The 18472-nt window shown below is 33.1% G+C and overlaps 1 protein-coding gene across 1 annotated transcript; it reads right to left on the bottom strand.

Annotated features, from left to right (window-relative positions):
- Positions 1 to 3211: 3211 nt before the first annotated feature.
- LOC128227628 (deoxyribonuclease-1-like) lies at positions 3212 to 18200 on the bottom strand. The gene is made up of 12 exons (XM_052938343.1): positions 18068 to 18200; positions 15992 to 16143; positions 15682 to 15770; positions 15454 to 15464; positions 15119 to 15253; positions 14723 to 14850; positions 9600 to 9730; positions 9055 to 9163; positions 7971 to 8020; positions 7368 to 7388; positions 5566 to 5655; positions 3212 to 4005 (listed from the first exon to the last, which is right to left on the bottom strand). Exons 2-12 carry the CDS (start codon positions 16139 to 16141, stop codon positions 3729 to 3731), a joined length of 1191 nt encoding a protein of 396 aa, XP_052794303.1. The 5' UTR covers positions 16142 to 16143; positions 18068 to 18200; the 3' UTR covers positions 3212 to 3728.
- Positions 18201 to 18472: the final 272 nt, after the last annotated feature.

Genomic DNA, 18472 nt, shown 5'->3' with positions numbered 1-18472 from the left:
GGCAAGCAAACCAACTCTCTTCTTTTGGATTTTAGCAAAGCATTTGACAAGGTAAAATCATCCGACAACTTTGGAGCTTATCAGGGTAATGACGGTCTCTATCGATTTCTCCTCTCTGTGATATAATAACAGAATATTGAGTTGAGTTGAGATAAAAGTTAAACTGTCATTAATGTGGTATTGACAATAAGACAGGTATACCCTGTTTATTCCATAACACGTTGATTTAATGGCTTTCTTGTACCTATTTTAGCTATTTTTCGTTGATTTATTTTATATTTTTTTTTTGACAGTAAGTGCACTTACACGGGCACTATATACGGCCGATTTTCCTATGTTTAAACACCTTTTAATTTACATTCTGACTTCGCGAATAGAAAATGCTTATATAACTATTAGTTTGTAAACCGCACTCTACTTTCAAACATAAACTAAAATGACCGTGTACTTTATCATCCTAAAATGTCCGTGTACTTTATCAATTTGGTTTTAGTTCGTTTTTACCTTTGAAATAACTAGATATTAAACAATACACGCTGAAAACTATAAAAAATTGCTTAAAATAAGATTTTTGTATGAATTATTTACGGCTTACATTAAGTAAACCGATAGATTTGTCAAAAGCCGTGCACTTTGCCTTAGACTTCAACTCTGAGAAATCAGTTGGTCAAGATTTTTAGGAAAACTTTAGGATATTAGAGAAACATCTTTGTTACCGTAGATAGAGCTCTTAAATGCGGGGTTTATGGTCTTTATTTCACAAGAATTCTCCAAATATTAAGAAAGTTATCTTTAAAAACCTTATCTGAATCGAGAATTGTTGACATTTGTTGCCATGCACTTTACCAAATAAGTCACGTGGGTTCTCCACCGTGTAAATTAAAAGGTGTTTAAACATAGGAAAATCGGCCGTATATAGTGCCCGTGTAAGTGCACTTACTGTCGAAAAAAAAAATATAAAAAAAATCAACGAAAAATAGCTAAAATAGGTACAAGAAAGCCATTAAATCAACGTGTTGGTCAAGATTTTTAGGAAAACTTTAGGATATTAGAGAAACATCTTTGTTACCGTAGATAGAGCTCTTAAATGCGGGGTTTATGGTCTTTATTTCACAAGAATTCTCCAAATATTAAGAAAGTTATCTTTAAAAACCTTACCTAAATCGAGATTTGTTGACATTTGTTGCCGTGCACTTTATCAAATAAGTCACGTGGGTTCTCCACCGTGAATTTAGGCGAGGAAGAATTATGCAGTTTTTATGTGATGCAGAATCAGAATAAGCTTGCGGTAATAGAAGTGTAATTTAGACACTAACACTAGTAAATAGTAACATTTTAGTATAGAAATTCGTTCCTGCAATAATGGTTATCGTCTCCACCCTTGAGATTATCGCGGCACATCAGGGCGATGCCATTATTGCCCGACGAAGACGAGAACGTGCACACTGACGTCATTTTCTAAAGCTAAAGCCATCGGGCAATTATTCCTTCCACTGGGGCAATTATCAACCAAAAGCCATGGTCGACAATGTATCATTCTATAAAATTCAAGTGAACATATATATAAAAACAAAACGAAACAAAACTATATGAAATCATGGACCTGATGAAATACACTTTAATGTAATATTACGAAATCATTGATAATATATATGTTCAGTTGAAACTATTTTGAGATTATTGTATGATAATTGTTTAGAAATATATAACTACGTATTCGAATACTGCAGTTTAAACGTAATCATAACATAATCACTGCAGGTACAGGCTTCGTCAATAACTGGTGATATAGTTCATATTTATACCGTGACATTATGACTCGGTACCACCCATTCGGAGCTCCTCGGCCATTTTTATCGAAAACAACCTCGGATGTATGCCGGTACATCAGTTGAAGTAATTTGTATTTTTTTTAATTAAATCATTACTTAAAGCTGCACTCTCACAGATTTTCCGTTTGTACAACTTTTTTATATTTTGTCTTTGAAAGAGCAATTATTTTCGTCAATATCTGCAAACCAATGATAAAAGATTGCTGACAAAAGATCAGATCGCAGATTTGCATATTTCCGTTCAAAAATTAATGTTTTATGGAGTAACGGTTTAAGAAAATTGCATAAAACATTAATTTAAAAACTAATTTATAAAAATCTGCGATCTAATTTTTTGTCAACAGTCTTGTATCACTGGTTTCCATGGATTTTCGCTTTAAATGTAGTGTTTTAGAATTGTATTTATTGATCTTAGGTTAAATTGTTTGCCAGTGAAGTGTATAATTGCAAACATAATTAAGATTCCCAAGAGTTAAGTCATACAGTTTAAAGCTAACTAAAATTACTGCGCGATCTACTTGCAGCGGACTTAAACGTACCACCTTTTGAGTATGTAAACCGTCCAAATACATCCGAGGTTGTTTTCGATAAAAATGGCCGAGGAGCTCCGAATGGGTACCACCGCGTCCATCCTAATGGAAGGTGAGTCGAAATCAATCATAGTATAGCCTCGATTTGTAATAGTGTACTTTTTAAAGAGAGTAAGATCAAATTAACAACTGCTTTAAAATGAAAACCAAATAAATTAAACTTTGAAGAGACGATGGTTTTAAAAGATATCTGACGCAATTTGTGATTTAAAATGACTGCGCGACATTGGATGCGACTCGACGACGACGAACGCTGAACGCTGATGTAACATGCAAAAACTGTGATATTACGTAAAATCTTATCAAATTTAAAAGTTAGAGATAATATGCATGATAATGCACCAGTATGGATAAGACAATCCAACCCAAAGTCAAGTGCCGAAGTCGGTCACGGAGCTTGATGAGTTTCCGGCTACGCAGCGTGCCATCGGGTCGGATTTTACCATCCAAACCCACAGAAACAAGAACCGCATGGAATATACATAATATTATATTTTAAATTCTACATTGACCTTTAAAGCACAAAACTCTACATAGAGTGTTTATATAAATATTAGGCGTACCCTTGTTTATTAGTGTACTGCACGCATAATTTTTACTATATACATATGAATACATGTATACATATAAATATAATTTGACACTATAATCAGCAGTTTAACATAACACTTTATCAAATGTGTACTTGTTTAGCACAATAACTGAGAGAAAATACACATATACTAGTATTGCACCAGTTAATTGTAACCACGCCCTCCCCCCCCCCCCCGATCATGCAATAGCGGACACTTTCGGTCAAGCCAAGCCCGGGTAAAATCACCACCCTGCGGAGACGAACTAGAAGTTAAATCCCCGCAAAATGCCCCCGCACCCCAGGCACCCTAGGTAAGGCTCATTCCCCGCTATATTTAGTGCGAAGACAAAACCACCGCATTCACCCGGCTCTGCGGAGCCACCGGAAAGGTAAAAACACGTCCCATTTCCCCGGCTATCCCCGGTATACCCCCGGACCTGTGGGCCTGTAGCTACAATTGACTGGTGCTATATGTATAATACAATTTTCTTAAAAAACTGCGAGAGAAATGTTTGTGAGGTCACACTCTCGAGCTAGGACCAGATAATGTCAACTATTCTCACCCGAAAAGTAGGGCTTGTTGGATAAGTTCAGCGTTGTATTTTTAGAACAAATGAAAAAAGACGCTGTTGTCCCAATTTAAGACCAAATCTGACGAATGCCGAAACTCTGCCATATAAAATAAAAATTGTTTTTAACATATTCGGGAGGCGTGATTTATAACAAAAATAATTAAGTCTTTTCATATTTGACGTTCCAATGATTTAACTCCCCCTCTACAATTTTCAAAAGTTGAGGTTTAGTTTGCACAGATATTGTTATTGTACATGATTGTTGTTCGCCCCACTTTCGCCTCAAGTATTCTATGTTCAGAGTTATTGCCTCTGATGTCTCTTCAGCCTTAATGATTTCAATGGCAGACAGAGCTTTATAGCGATTCAACTCATCGCGATTGCCTTCTGTGCGCAGTCTTGCCACGACAGCCCCCACCTCGTCATAGACGAGGTTACTGAAAAATAGAAACGATACATCTTCATTATAAACCATTCAAACATTAACATAATAGTGGCATACATGGCATTTAACTAGTCATTGTTACTACAGAAACAAATCGTGTATGTTTAATTTATTTAAGTACTATACTCACAAACACATTATGTGTTTTTTTTAATATCATTTCTTAACCTAATGGCGTTACGTGATCACCAGGCCCCAATTTCTCGAAACTTCTTAAGTCCCCTATAGCAGGATTAAGCTAAACTCACTATTTTTGTTTTTCAATAATTTGCATAATATTTACTTCTTTAAGAGTGTTTGTATTTTAGGTAGGAATTATCTATATGGTAATTACATTTAACCATTTTTCATTAATCAAAATTCAATTTAACTATGTATTTTGGCTAATTGAAATAAGCTACTTAAGCCTGTTAAGCTTAAGAAGTTTCGATAAATTGGGGGACCCAATTTCTCGAAACTTCTTAAGGTTAACAGGCGAAAGTAGCTAATTTCAATAAGTGAAATTACAAAATACGTACTTAAATTTGATTTTGATATTTGACAAATGGTTAATTGTGACTATCATAGAGATCAGTCCTATTTAAAGTCTAAAAATCTTAAAGAAGTAAATATAACACAAATTAAAGAAAAACAAAAATAGTGAGCTAAGCTTAATCCTGTGATATAATAAAAAAGAAAGTTTCAAGAAATTCGGGCCAGCAGATAGAAACATCCATAGAAAGGAAGTGACGTCAACGTCATACAGTGTTTAATGACGGCACGGCGTTAAGTCGCAAAACAAATGACGTTGAAAGAAACAGAACTGTGATATAGACACATACATATGAATATACAAGTACAATGAATCCATAAGAGATACAATAGCCTATTAGTTTTTACAACAGCGTAATAGGCAAACATATTAAGTTAGGTCAAATATGTGAATATACAGTCGAAACCCGTTGGCTCGATATCTCATGGACCGGTCAAAATACTTCGAGCCTCGCAAATATCGAACCAAGCGGGAGCGCTAACATAGAGAATATCACAAAGAAGTTTTTTTTATCGAGATCGTTCGGAAGCACCAATTTTACAACGTTTTTATATTTTGTCTTGGAAAGGGCAAATTTTTGCGTAGATATCTGCAAACCAATGTTATAAGATTGCTGACGAAAACAGATTTGAGATTTTCATATTTCCGTTCAAAAATAATGTTTAATGGCTTAATCCGTTACTAACGGCATAAAACATCAATTTTTGAACTTAATACTTGAAATATAGAAATCTGCGATCTTATTTTTTGTCAGCAGCCTTATATAACTGGTTTCCATGTATTTTCGCAAAAATGGCTCGTTCCAAGACAATTTTTTTTAAAGTTGTTAAAACGTTCATTCTGTGAGAGTGCAGCTTTAAAATAAATTTTCAAACACACATTAGATTAATGCATTGAATCAATAGACAAATACTATTTCTTACCTTAGAATCATACGGTTAGATTGATTAAATAAGAAGTCAAAAGTTGAAAAAAGAGCGAAATAAAAAAAATAAAAAAATGGAATAATTAAATACATACTCCCTGAGATCATATTTCACACCCTTGATCAAAGCCTTATCTTGGTCGGAAAGTAAAACTGTAACATCAGTAATAACGTACTTGACATATCTGGAAAAAAACGAACATGTTTTTCTATATATTGTTCTGGTTAATAGTATTTAGTTCAGTTCAGGGTGAGTTATATTCAGTTTAGTTTAGATTAACAATATTCATTGGCCCTGTTATGGAAGCAGCTTTAATATATTCTATCTATAACTCGACAAAGCCTCGTTTTTATCTTTTTCAAATGAACTCGTTTAATAAATTTGAAACAAAATAAATACCCATTTGAGATCCTCTATATATCGAATATGTCTTTAAAATAATATATTTTGAACCGGTTGTTTCACCATTTTAAAGTGACTCGCTCATCTTTTTGGACCAAAAATAGTTTTCCCGATAATGCATCTGAAAACACTTATTTTATCATTATTTAAAATCTATGATATCGAAATTTCAGAAAAGATACAATTATAGCAAGAAAAGTATTTTGGTTTTAGTGGGGTTCGAACCCACGCCGGTAAAGTCAAGAAAAAATGTAAAACAGCCAGCTCGTCCAAACGGCCACTGGGTCTTAAGCAAAAATGGTGAATATGTTGACCAGTTAATGATACATTCATAACATCACGTGATAATGTAAATCAACCAATCACGCAACATCACAGCCGTAATTAATTTTCAATCGCGTGGTTAACGCTAATGAAAAATGTGGTCTTCAAAGACGGTATTTGAGCAAATACCAACATTTGCTGAAGGGTTCCAGCTTTTGGTATTTTAGTTTTTAACACTCCTTATGATTTGCCACACTTTATTTCGTCATTTAAATGTGCATTTTACAAACCATGAGCGAGTTATTTAAGGTCATGAAAGTTCCTGTATTTCAACTTAAGCTTCTAGAATACGGCCTTGGTTCAGATGAGTCGCATTTATTACAGCTAAGAAGTCAACTGGTAGTTTTCAGTTCAAGTTAATAATAATTATATTCATATATTAACATCTATTTAGACACAGTAATATAGTTCAGCTCAGCTATATAATTCAATTTTGTACGTATTCTGGTATAAAGTTGAAACATATTCACATCAGGTTGGTTATAGCCATTTTAATTTAAGTATATACATTTTTTACATTTAATCATGTCATCCATGGATTTATAAAACGTTTGTAACCCTCTATAGAATAAAAGAAAATAATAACATGGATGTAGCCTATGAGTAGTATGCATTGACATGCTACTTATAAAAAAGCGTCACAATAGAAGACTGGAGCAGGTATAAAGGGGATAAAATCGGAAATAAAAGAAAACTTCGAAAGAGGGGAGGTAACAATTAACATAGTATTTCAGATTTTTTATGCTATTTAAACTGACACGTTTAAAATTCAACTAAATCCTACGAGTAGTCATGCCCTTGAAAAATTAAGAGAAAATAATGATATTACATTATACAGTGTACATGTCTCCATGGGACATGGGGGAGACATATTAAAATAGAAAATAACTAAAAACAATATTTGCATTGTATTTATGGAAATCGTTTTGTCAAAAGGAAAAAAGAAATAAACTGGAACCGAATTCACACACGAATTTTCTGAAAAAGCCATTTTGAACCCACTTTCATCAATTATATTTGTCTGTATTGAAGATAATGTATTGTGACACAAGTAATATTACAAAATAGTTACATACAACATAAACGAACATAAAATATTCTAATTAATTAAAAAAAATCATGCAGGATTTAGATGGAAAGCATCATTCGTCGTTGATTAATTATACTTACCTAACACAATTTTCACAATATCTAAAATTAGAAAATAAGATATCTAATATCAAAAGAAATAGCTTCAAATGCAATAATTCTACAATATATGGTAACAAGATCAGAGCCTCTCAAAGGTTTGATAAGGTGATTTAAAGTAAGTAAGGGAATATAGTTACTACAACCGCGGCCCGAGTTACCGATAGAACACAAGCGAAAAGCGCGAGTTATATCATGTAAATCACGAGGGTTGTTGGTGTTACCATGTTGTCAAGGACTACGTTCAATAACTTGTGTGTGATATAAGTGAATGGCGTTGTTATTTATCAATAGGCGCTAGTTATTGAACGGTTAAGCTCTGCCTACCGTTATGGAAGTTAATCTAAAGACGAAAACAAAGACAACACTCTCCAACATGATACAAAGAGTTCTTATATATATATTATCATATTTCGGCTGAAAACAGTGCATGTCATTTGAGTTATTGCACTTATGCACTATACATCTAAACCACAAATGTGCCATGTGCCGATATATAAATGCTACTGCGTGAATGGTTGAACTAATGAGTTATATAATGATGCAATACATGCTTATGAATGAGAATATACGAGACTTACTTACCCGCCCTGTAAAACAATTTCTATCGGATAGTGGTCACTCACGTCCAATGCCTGAAAGCCAAATATAAGTAATGAAAAAATGGATCTTCTTCTTTCTACATTTTTATATCTATGTAATACTAAATACTTATACTTGTAAATGTTATAATCGTACTTAATACGTGTTTTAAGTGGTAACTGATTGTAAAATGTTTTGTGGTCGTACCGCTTTGTTGGAACAAACGTGAGGTTGAGCGATCGCAAACTGGTTTCAACCATCAGTGAGGTCTTCCTTGGTCTTCAATGTCCGTGTCAAGACAGCTACCCCAACAGGTCCCCATTACGATATTTTGTGTATAGTTATTTGATATATGGTGTCTTGTAGCCTCGTTTCTATTGCTTGGAGTTTGTTCATGATCATTGTGCCTTTTATGTGACACTTGTATTCAAAATCAATGCATACACATGTATACAAGCATACATTTTGAGCGAAAAACGTTTAACTACTTACTAAATAACGCTTTAATGAAAACTATTACTCACTAATAACAAGATTGTAACAGTGTATTGAATGGCTGAAAACGCACACATTAAATGATTGCTGGGTGCTAAAAGACTAACTGTGATTTACTATAGTATCATAAGGTTGAAATGCTATGTTTTCTGCAACTTTCTTTCAATTTAAACTCGATATCATTCATAACAACCATTGTTTTTGACATTTATTCATCCGTTTTGGTATATTAAAACAATTGTATAAATTGTGGTGAATCTTACTTAAGAGTATTAAGAGTGCGTCTTGGAACATGATCTTGGAAAATATTCAGAACCACATAGGACATAGAAATGATAATGCAGTGACTTGTCTATATGAGGGTACCGCATTAGAACGGTCAATGGCATAACTTTGGAATTAAACCGGTAAACCGGTTTACGATCACTCAACCTTATACTTTCCAAAGCATCTATCAAAATGTGTTGAATTTAAAAAAATAGGCCTCCTCCGAGTCAGAATCAACTAAATTAAAGTCAACTTCCAATGAATGGATCTTGGGTAAGGAAACAATACAATATAAGTAGTTTATAAGATAAGACTTAAAACGTACCAATTCTTCGGGCATTCCACCAATGTAAAGGTAGTCTGTATCGAATTTATACACCCAGACACGGTCTTCCTTAATCGCTCCATCCCAGTTAGGACCCTTCGTTATAAACCTACAGATATAGATAAATAACTTTTCAGTAAAAAAACTACTATAAAAAACAGCATACACTGGACAAGGTTTAGATGAATGCGGTGTGTTATACAATAGATGTTCGGGTGATGAATTTGATAGTTATAGCTATAATACCTTGTGTAGATAAAACAACAGAAATAAGTACCAACTTCTTATGTCACCAACTTGTTGTTCATCATTTACAAGCATCGACATGTGCTTAATATTAGAATATATATATATATTCTTATATGTTATCGAATCAAGCCGGAGCACAAATCGAGGGGTGAATGCGAAAAGGTTCTAAGTAAACCTAAGTAAAGAAGAACCTTTTCGCTTTCACACCTCGAAATGTGCACTCTTAGAAGGTATTAAAAAGATCGAGCCCTGCACACATAATATAGTCTTAGAAGTAGTTTTCTACGTATTAATACCTATCATATTCGCAGTCTGTACCGGCAACCGTTGTGTCCAACCTGTTAGGCACAAGCCAAGCATAGTCAGAGTCTTTAACCAGGGAAAGCTCTTTCCTCTTATACTCGGGCAAATACCCACAGTCTGCATTCTGTAAGAGACGATTCTTTCTGAGTTAATATTTAAGGTGCTTAAGTCACATATTTCATGTTGGCAACACCTTTTCAAAATTAAATGAATAATAATGTATTTAATTTATTTCTTTGATCAAAAACCAATTTCCAATTGTTTGATTCATTTTTACTCATTATTTTTTTTTTCATTTATTTTTTACACAGAATACAAAACAATACACATACATTAAAGCATTAATAGCATTAAAAACTATTCTATGTTTTTTTTATAAGCCCTAATCGCCCCTCCTACACACACGCACGCCTACACACAAACGCACACAAAACACACACGCATCCATTCACAAGTACACATTCTTTCAGTCTCTCAAGCTTTTTCCCCTAATGGATTTTACAAGCTAAGTATTGTAGTTAGTTATACATATTTAAAGGTGGAAAGGTAATAATAATCAATTATTGTTATAATATGCTGACTCACATACTGGTTATAATGAGTAATCTATGACCGTATTATACGCTATGTTAGAGTACTGAATTTACTATGACTTTTATCTAAGGATCGAGGTTTAAAACTTTCCATTTCTTCTCGTGGGTATCATATTTATCGTTTAACAGTGCGATTCGCGATTCAATTCTTTTTCTCAATGTCAAATACTGTTTGTGTGAGTTAAAAGTCGGTATAGTGTTTTTATATTTCATAGAAAAGATATAAAATTTCATTAACACAATTAAGAAATTACATATGACTGTGTATCTTCCTTTTCCCTGAATGCTTCTTGTTTTGTTATCATAATATGTATGGATTGCGAAGCTATATAGATGTTAAGTTCTTTCCATAAAGGTTGTATCTTCTGGCAGTCCCAGAATACGTGTTCTATTGTTTCTGTTTCTATGCTACAAAAGTCGCATAGAGGTGTTGACTTTATTTTACATTTATAAAGATATTTATTTGTCGGTATTATTCTTAATAAAAATTTATACTGAAAACTGCGCAGACACGTGTCTATTGTAGTAATATATGTTTGCCTGTAAATTGACTTTCATTTTTTATCGTCATATAAACTTGGAAATAATGTTCGCCATTTACTTTCTGACGACGGTTTTAAAATATCTCTTTGCTGTAATGAATAAAGGAATTTATTAGTCTGTTTTGATTTCAATAATTTATCAGTTAATTTATCTGGTGGTATTTGGTTAATCGTTTCTGTCATAAGTTTCGTTTTTAATGATTCTGGTATTGAATTAACAAGTGTTAGACATTTTAGAAAATCTTGTTCATTAAGGTCATACAGAAATCTAAGTTCATCAAACTTGTAGTAGGTCTTTGCTCTATTATCGTAAATGTGTTCAAATAGCTTAATACCCTTCTGATACCATTCTTTATAAAATAAGGTGCGACCATTTTGTTTAAGTAATATGTTATTCCATATCACCATTTTGCTTATAGTAATTTTATTATTTTCATCGTGATTAATTTTAATATTTACCCACGACTTCAATACTTCGTTCAAAAAGGTTTTTTCTTGAGAAATGTGTTTAATTTCGTGTTGGTCTAGATTGGATTCAAAAATAAGATCGTTTCTTAATTTCTTTAGTTTTTCGTGCATAAATGTTTTCCAATCCCCATTATTATTTGGGTCTAGATCGTTTAATCCATAGAGTTTTTAGTGAGCCTAGGAAGTGTTCTATATCTGTTAGTTTTGACATATTATATTTCTTCTAATCTTATCAGGTTTATTGTCCCACAAAAACTCAAAAACTGCTTTTTTAATGTCGTCAATTGTTTGTTTACTTGGATTAGGACAAACTGAGTGTGTATTTGTATTTTTCAATGATCCCACTCTAAGTACTATAGATTTATTGGTGTTGAGGTTTAGGCCTGAATAATCAGAGAACATTTCTAGTGTCTTAACAAGAGTTTCAAATGATTGTCTACTACCATTATTAAAGAAGGTTGAGTCGTCTGCAAAAAAGGTTTGTTTAATAGTTTTATCATTAATTTCAATCCCTTCAATTTGAAAATTGTTTGCAATATAGTTAGAAAGAGGTTGTAAACAAATTATAAACAAAGTCGCAGACAAGGGGCAACCCTGTCGAACGCCTTTCTTTAGTCCAAAATATTCTGCAAAATTTCCATTATTAATTATCAAACTTTGAATGTCATTGTAAAATAGCTTCGTCCAATTCAAAATGTCAGGTCCAAAATTGAATGATTTTAGACATTCGTAGATGTATTTGTGGCTTAAGCTGTCAAAGGCTTTTGCAAAGTCAGCAAAGAACAAGAGCCCAGGTTTATTTTTATCTTCTAGATATTCAATGACATCAAAAAACAATCTAACGTTTTCTCCAATATAGCGACCTTTCACAAACCCAGATTGAACATGGTTTATTATTAAGGGTAACACTTTTTTATTCGATTATTTATAGCTTTCGTTGCAATTTTATAGTCTACGTTTAATAATGTAATTGGTCTCCAATTTGATAATTCTTCTAAGTTTTTATTTGGTTTTGGTATGAGTGTTATTATACCTTGTTTTTGAAGCGCTGTTAAATGTCCATTAGTAAAAGAATAATTTAGCGAGTTTATTAAATATTTTTTTTATACTATTCCAGAATATTTTATAGAAGTCTGCTGTTATTCCGTCAGATCCAGGGCTTTTGATGCATTGCATATCTTTAAGATCAGTTTCGCATTCATGATATGTTAAAAAACATTCGCTGGCCTCTTTTTCTTCTTCAGTTAATTTTCTATTTGGATTTTCTAAAAAGGTTTTCATATGTTCAGTATTTATATTTCCATTCTCTGCGTAAAGTCTTTGGAAGAAGTTCACTTCTTCGCGAAGTATATTTTCTGTTCCAGTTATGATTTCATTTCTAACTGTAAGTTTATATATAGATTTTCCTTCTGCGCGTTTCTTCTCTAGATTTGCAACATATTTTGTATTTTTTTCATTGTTTTCTACATGAATTGCTTTTGACCTAAGTATATTTCCGTTGATTTGGGCAAATTAATATTCGTCTAATATTTATTTTTTAGCTATAATTTGTTCTGTTATTGTGTTAAGTTCATCTGTGTTGTTTGTATTCAATTTTGTTTCTAGATATTCTATATCGTTTTGAAGTTTTGCTTTTTCAAGAGTTTTTTTTTTAGATAAGTACTATATTTGATTGTTTCATTTCTAATTGAGCCTTTGATTAATTCCCATAGTACATTTGGATTGCATTCTTTATTAAAATTAACAGTTTCTTCAATACATCTATTTATATTTGCTTTATATCGTTCGTCTTTTAAGATTGAATTATTTAGTTTAAAATATCCAGGTCCTTTTTTTACCTTTATTGTATTCAAACCTATAAGAACAAGTGAGTGATCGGTTCTGTAGCTTGGTTTTATGTCGGCCTTTGTTAGTAAGTTGACCAAGTTTTCGGAAATTAAAAAAGTATTCAAGTCTGCAATGTATATGCGGTTTACTGTTTGAGTGCCAAGTATATTGTAATTTGTTTGGATGCTTTAGGCGCCAGGCGTCAAATAAATTTGCTGAGCTCATAAAGTTAGTAATGATTTCTCTACAGTGGTCAGAACGAACTTTATCCGACGATGACTTTAGGCGCTTTAGGATTTTACACCCTAGCGTTACACATGCAATTGTGTATCAAGTGTTCGACTCCAGTTATTACCGGCACATTCAAACCTGTATTGCAAGACTATGGTGCAAAGTGCCTACAGATAGCATTCGTCGCTGTGAACATTGCGACGAGGAAACAGACAATATAGAGACGCATAAAGTGTACTCGTGCTATAAGCATGAACGTTCGAGATGGCGTTTTATTTCTGACGTCGCAGCGATCGACGTGGATCTAGCCAGTGTACTTCTATCAATGGACAAAGACTCGTTCTATCTGGCCCTCCTTGGCGCCGAACTGTCAGTGCCGAATTATCTCAGTGTACGCCATGTATTTTTAAGGTGTGCATACACATACATCCATCATTGCATTAGTACATAATGCGCTGCAATGTTGTTGTAAAGAATATGGACTGTCTTTTCATATATATCATGGTATATAATATGTGTAGACTATTAAACATTATATCATATCTAAATCAAATGTTCATGTTTAACCATGCATACATAAGTATTTAAACATTGTATTGTATTGTAATTAGCAGTTATTTAAGTTGTTTGTACATATAATGCATATCATCGATAAGTTGAGTTGAGTTGAGTTGAGTTCTATTAATTCAGTTTCGTTTAATATTTCCAGTTTATGTTTTCCATTGAACAATATTGCGACGCCTTCACTATTACTTTTGTTTCCGCTAAATATACAGTCACCTCCCCATTCTAGTTTCCATTTTTGATTAAAAATCTTTTTGCAGTGTACTTCTTGAAGCATAAATATATATTATTGTTATTCATTTTTAACCATTCAAATATATGTTTCCTTTTCGATGTATTGCCTAAACCTCGAACATTAAGTGATGCTATATGTGTTGCCATAGCAAATTAGTTTTCGAATGGTCATAGTACGGATTAACCATAATGTAATTTGTTTTTATATGTATTGAAAAGAGTCATAATTGTATATTGTAGTAACCATTAGATCTTACAAATAATTAAACATGTTTACCATAATCGTTTTATATGATGACATAATGGTTTATCCAGGTATGGTTTTGGTGTATAAACATATCCTGTACTTATTTTACTCTTTTATAATTAAGTATTTACTATTAAAGGTATTAATTTTCCACCGTGTTTAATATCCTTTTTTATCTTCATACCCTGTAACTGTTTTTGTAGTTATATTTGATTATTTTTACTCATTATTAATCACACACAAAAGAACATTGTCCATGCCTGACCCAAAATGATTCCTTTCAATAAGCAAATACTGTTTAAATCATAGAATGACCAATCTATTATAAACATATACCAAACAAATAACATTTTTTTATCAACCTCGAGTTTTCAATTTGATCTTGAAAAAACAAAATAATAACGTCTTACAAGATCTCCTAGTATCAGAACGTCCCTTCCTTTAAGCGTTGGCATCACGTGAGCATGCAGATCATTCAGTTCTTGCACGGCAACGTCAGGGTCAATATGTATTCCAACCAGCGTGAAACGATTCAACACTATAAAGGAAAGGAAGTGTTAAAAAAGAAATCTATAAGTCATATGTAACTATACACAGTTACTCTTCCTTTCACCTATTTGAAAAATCCAATTAAATATTATGATGGTGATTATTATTATTATTATTATTATTATTATTATTATTTATTTATTTATTTATTTATTTATTTATTTATCATCATTTTTTGCGTACTACTTCTACTGGTGTACCGTTTTCGATGGAAAAATGTCCGAGGCGTTCCGATTGCAGAAAAAAACACTATGTACCTGTGTTTGGAGATTGGAAGGTAACAATGTAAGGTTCCCGTTCGAACAAGTCTGTTTTACCATGTCCTTCAGGCCCATCGTCAAATACGTAGTGTTCGATGGGGTTAAGGCCGGTGTAACTACACCGGCTGGTCCCTGACAAGGCAAAACAATTATGGTTGAAAAAAAAGTGTCAATGTACTTTTTTCTTACTGATTGCTGTATTAAAAATTTAAAATTTAACACACATCTTTAAATGTAGCTGATTTGTTTAAAACAAAATCGTAATGGTAAAAGGTATTTAGTATGTGTTTACCAAAATAAATGGGTTGCCATTTAACTTTATTTTTGTAAACCTTTTAACCAGCTAAGTGTGTGAGATTATGTTTTGATGTTTATTTAAGGCATATTTGAAAAATACTGTTATCCCGTTTCACTTTTTTTAATTTAGTAGCTTTAGCGCAGCTTTTTTGGCCACCAGACAGTTGAATATTTTATTTTCACCTGCTTAATAACGATCTTAGACTTAAAGAATGCGCATCTCACAGAAAACTAATTATCGTGGTAATAAAGCATGTCCTTACTTGTTAGCGAGGTCCAAAAGGGCCACTATAGCCTTCCCTGACCTATCTCGTATCTCCTGAATAAACAGTATGTCGTAGCGCCGTACAGTCTGAAAACAAAAGATACAAATATAATAATACACTGGAATAGTATAATTTCAAAATTGTTGTACATACCTCATTTCATAATAATATACTAAGATTTTGCTGATGTGAACAGATATTGAAGAGTTACCGATGAATACAAGCTGTATCTTTAGCGATATAATTATAAATCCAAACTCAATACAACTGTCAAATTTAAATAAATAATGGTGAACTGTGCACTAACCATGGCAAGAATATTCATTATGCCTGGATTCTCCGCCTTCTTTTTACCGAATATCTGAATGTTAAACGCACCAATCCGTATATCTCTGCCAATGACTGGCAGCGCAAGGAACCAAATCGGCATCACCCACCTCCACCAAACCACACCCATTGCTGAATGCAAGGAGAAATGCTACAAGTACGAATTATGATGGTAAAACGTTTACTTTGATCTACCAGTATTTATTTCAGATAATACTATCATACACAAACAATGAACATTGAGACTGGTAAAATAAAGAGTTGACTCTAGTAAAATAAAGAACAATGCTAACAGTATACATTGTACAGAATTATGAAATAACCGGAACAATTGGCCTTTCTGATTATCTCTTGTGTTCTCATTGAGTCGATTTAGGTGAAAGCAAAGCTGTGTTTACAGAGATTTATATTGGTGGTTTTACTGTTTTATGTCAAAAGGATGTAAAACGTTTTCAGTTTAGAGACAGAGACAGAGACAGGGGGCAGACAGAGGGGGGGGGGGGGGGGGAGAGGGGGGAAGAGGGATGCGAGATCGCGAGAGCGTTTGCGAAAGCGTGAGAGATAATGTGTGGTCACTCGTGTTAAACAGAGACGGTGGATTATAAAGTTCCTTGTCTGTCTGGGTTTGTCGCATGGAGCGTTTTGTACTTGATACATAACCATGTACGTGTTTGGATATTGTATTGTTGTTTTCTGATGGAGTCTGCATATCATTAAAGAGCAAGAGTTGAAGGGTGACCTTAAAGAAGGGACTGAGCCGGTAAAGCTGTGTCTTTTTCGGTGCTTGAAATAAAGGACAAGTACAGAAAAAGTGTCCTCAATTTCTCCGCATGTACAAAACGGACTTTTATAGTACCGTTCGCCAGGGTGCTTTACGGTTGCACATTTACTTCGTTAGTGAATGCACGTATTTGAGGACTAAATGAGTATAATTCTAATGTTCGTCTGTTCATAATCCATAGAAGGCTTGCTCGGTGGCAATATTTTGTGGAACCAACTGACTTATAAAGTAACAGAAACAACAAACACAACTATACTATCATTGGTCCACGAACAATTGCATCCACGTAACATGATGATGTTTAGTTTTAAAAAAATTGTGTGTGTGTTTTACCGTGGTATATAGACATGAATTAGGTACGAACGATAGTTTATGCTATTTTTTTGAAAACCGTTTAGAAATTTGAAAGAAAAAAGCAACATAAAGTGGCCTGACTTGAGTACTCGTCAAGTGATATATTAAAAACCTCTGAATAAACAATATGATATAATCGTATTAAGGTTCTTAATGGCGGCTTTACTTGAGACAATTTATTGCAATATGGTTAACAATATAAAAGGAAACTGCATTTGTTTGTTAAAGAGTGGTTCTCGTTTGTATAGATTGTTGGACACGTCAGTTTAATAGGAATTCGATTTTTCGCATTTTATAGCTATTTCAAATATGAATAAACCATGATGTTTCAGTACGATAAACAAAGAGCTTGGTTCACGAAAGGTGAAACAATACCCCCGTATGTGTTATGTTAAACTCTTATTTAAATTTGGTAAAAACAACCATTTGTATTCGATAGACGAATGTTATTTTGTTGTTATATTGCTATTTTGATTGCTGTGGCAACATATCTTTTAATGGGTATATTTTCAGTTATCCTGTATAATTGACTAAAAAATCAACACTAATAACAACATATATAAATGAACAAGTTATTTCAAAGGACCTAATGCATTATATTCTATTCACTATTGCGATATGCTATAAAAAGCATACATTACTAGCTTCATCAAAATGCAGTGAACAACCAAATGACATAGCGAGGGGGGCGATGAAATAGCTTAACGCTATAATTGTTCATTTTGTTTGATGTAGCTCTGTCTTAAAGGGACTCGTTCATGTTTTATGCGATCAGACATTGTTAAAAATATGCCGTGTAAAATTGCTTGTTTTAATGATAAAACATCATAAACAAATGTAAACCATTCCCTTTAAGTACCTAGAATGATAAAGCATTCAAAGGTGTTTATGAACGTTAGCCATTAAAAAGGTTATGCTTACCTCAACTCTGTGATATAAACCTGAGGTCACATTCACTATTAATACATGTAGTCCGTTTATAGTCAACCTGTATATAAACGACCTTAAAGTGTAATGTCCCATTCCATACTCTAATAAATACCATGTAGTTCACCTGTAGTGTTTGTTTACAGATGATAGCGCATGGCTCTCGCAACTTTTCTATATGGATCAATAGGCGATTGATTTTAACTCATTTCCATCGGAGCTTGACGCTTAACTTTTAAATGTTTAGTGAATGTCCAATAAGGTAAAACCTAGTAAGAAAGTCACATAATGGCATGCTATGGTAAATGTAAATAAGTCATGCTACAAATAATGATTTAATAAGTAGTTGTTAGACACCAGATGTTGGCCGTTTACTAGCGCTCAAATTTTGAATCTGAA

Source organism: Mya arenaria, chromosome 1, assembly GCF_026914265.1.
Source record: "Mya arenaria isolate MELC-2E11 chromosome 1, ASM2691426v1".
NCBI lineage: Eukaryota > Metazoa > Mollusca > Bivalvia > Myida > Myidae > Mya > Mya arenaria.
The sequence above is the reverse complement of the archived record's forward strand: the minus strand, read 5'-3'. Positions and strand labels throughout refer to the sequence as shown.

Excerpts from the sequence above, each read along its gene's own strand:
- LOC128227628 (XM_052938343.1), bottom strand. The coding sequence starts at position 16,141 with ATGGGTGTGGTTTGGTGGAGGTGGGTGATGCCGATTTGGTTCCTTGCG. Across the intron at positions 9,164-9,599 it reads ACAGACTGCGAATATGATAG|GTTTATAACGAAGGGTCCTA; the intron begins GTATTAATACGT and ends CTATATCTGTAG. Across the intron at positions 8,021-9,054 it reads GTGGAATGCCCGAAGAATTG|GCATTGGACGTGAGTGACCA; the intron begins GTACGTTTTAAG and ends TTTGGCTTTCAG.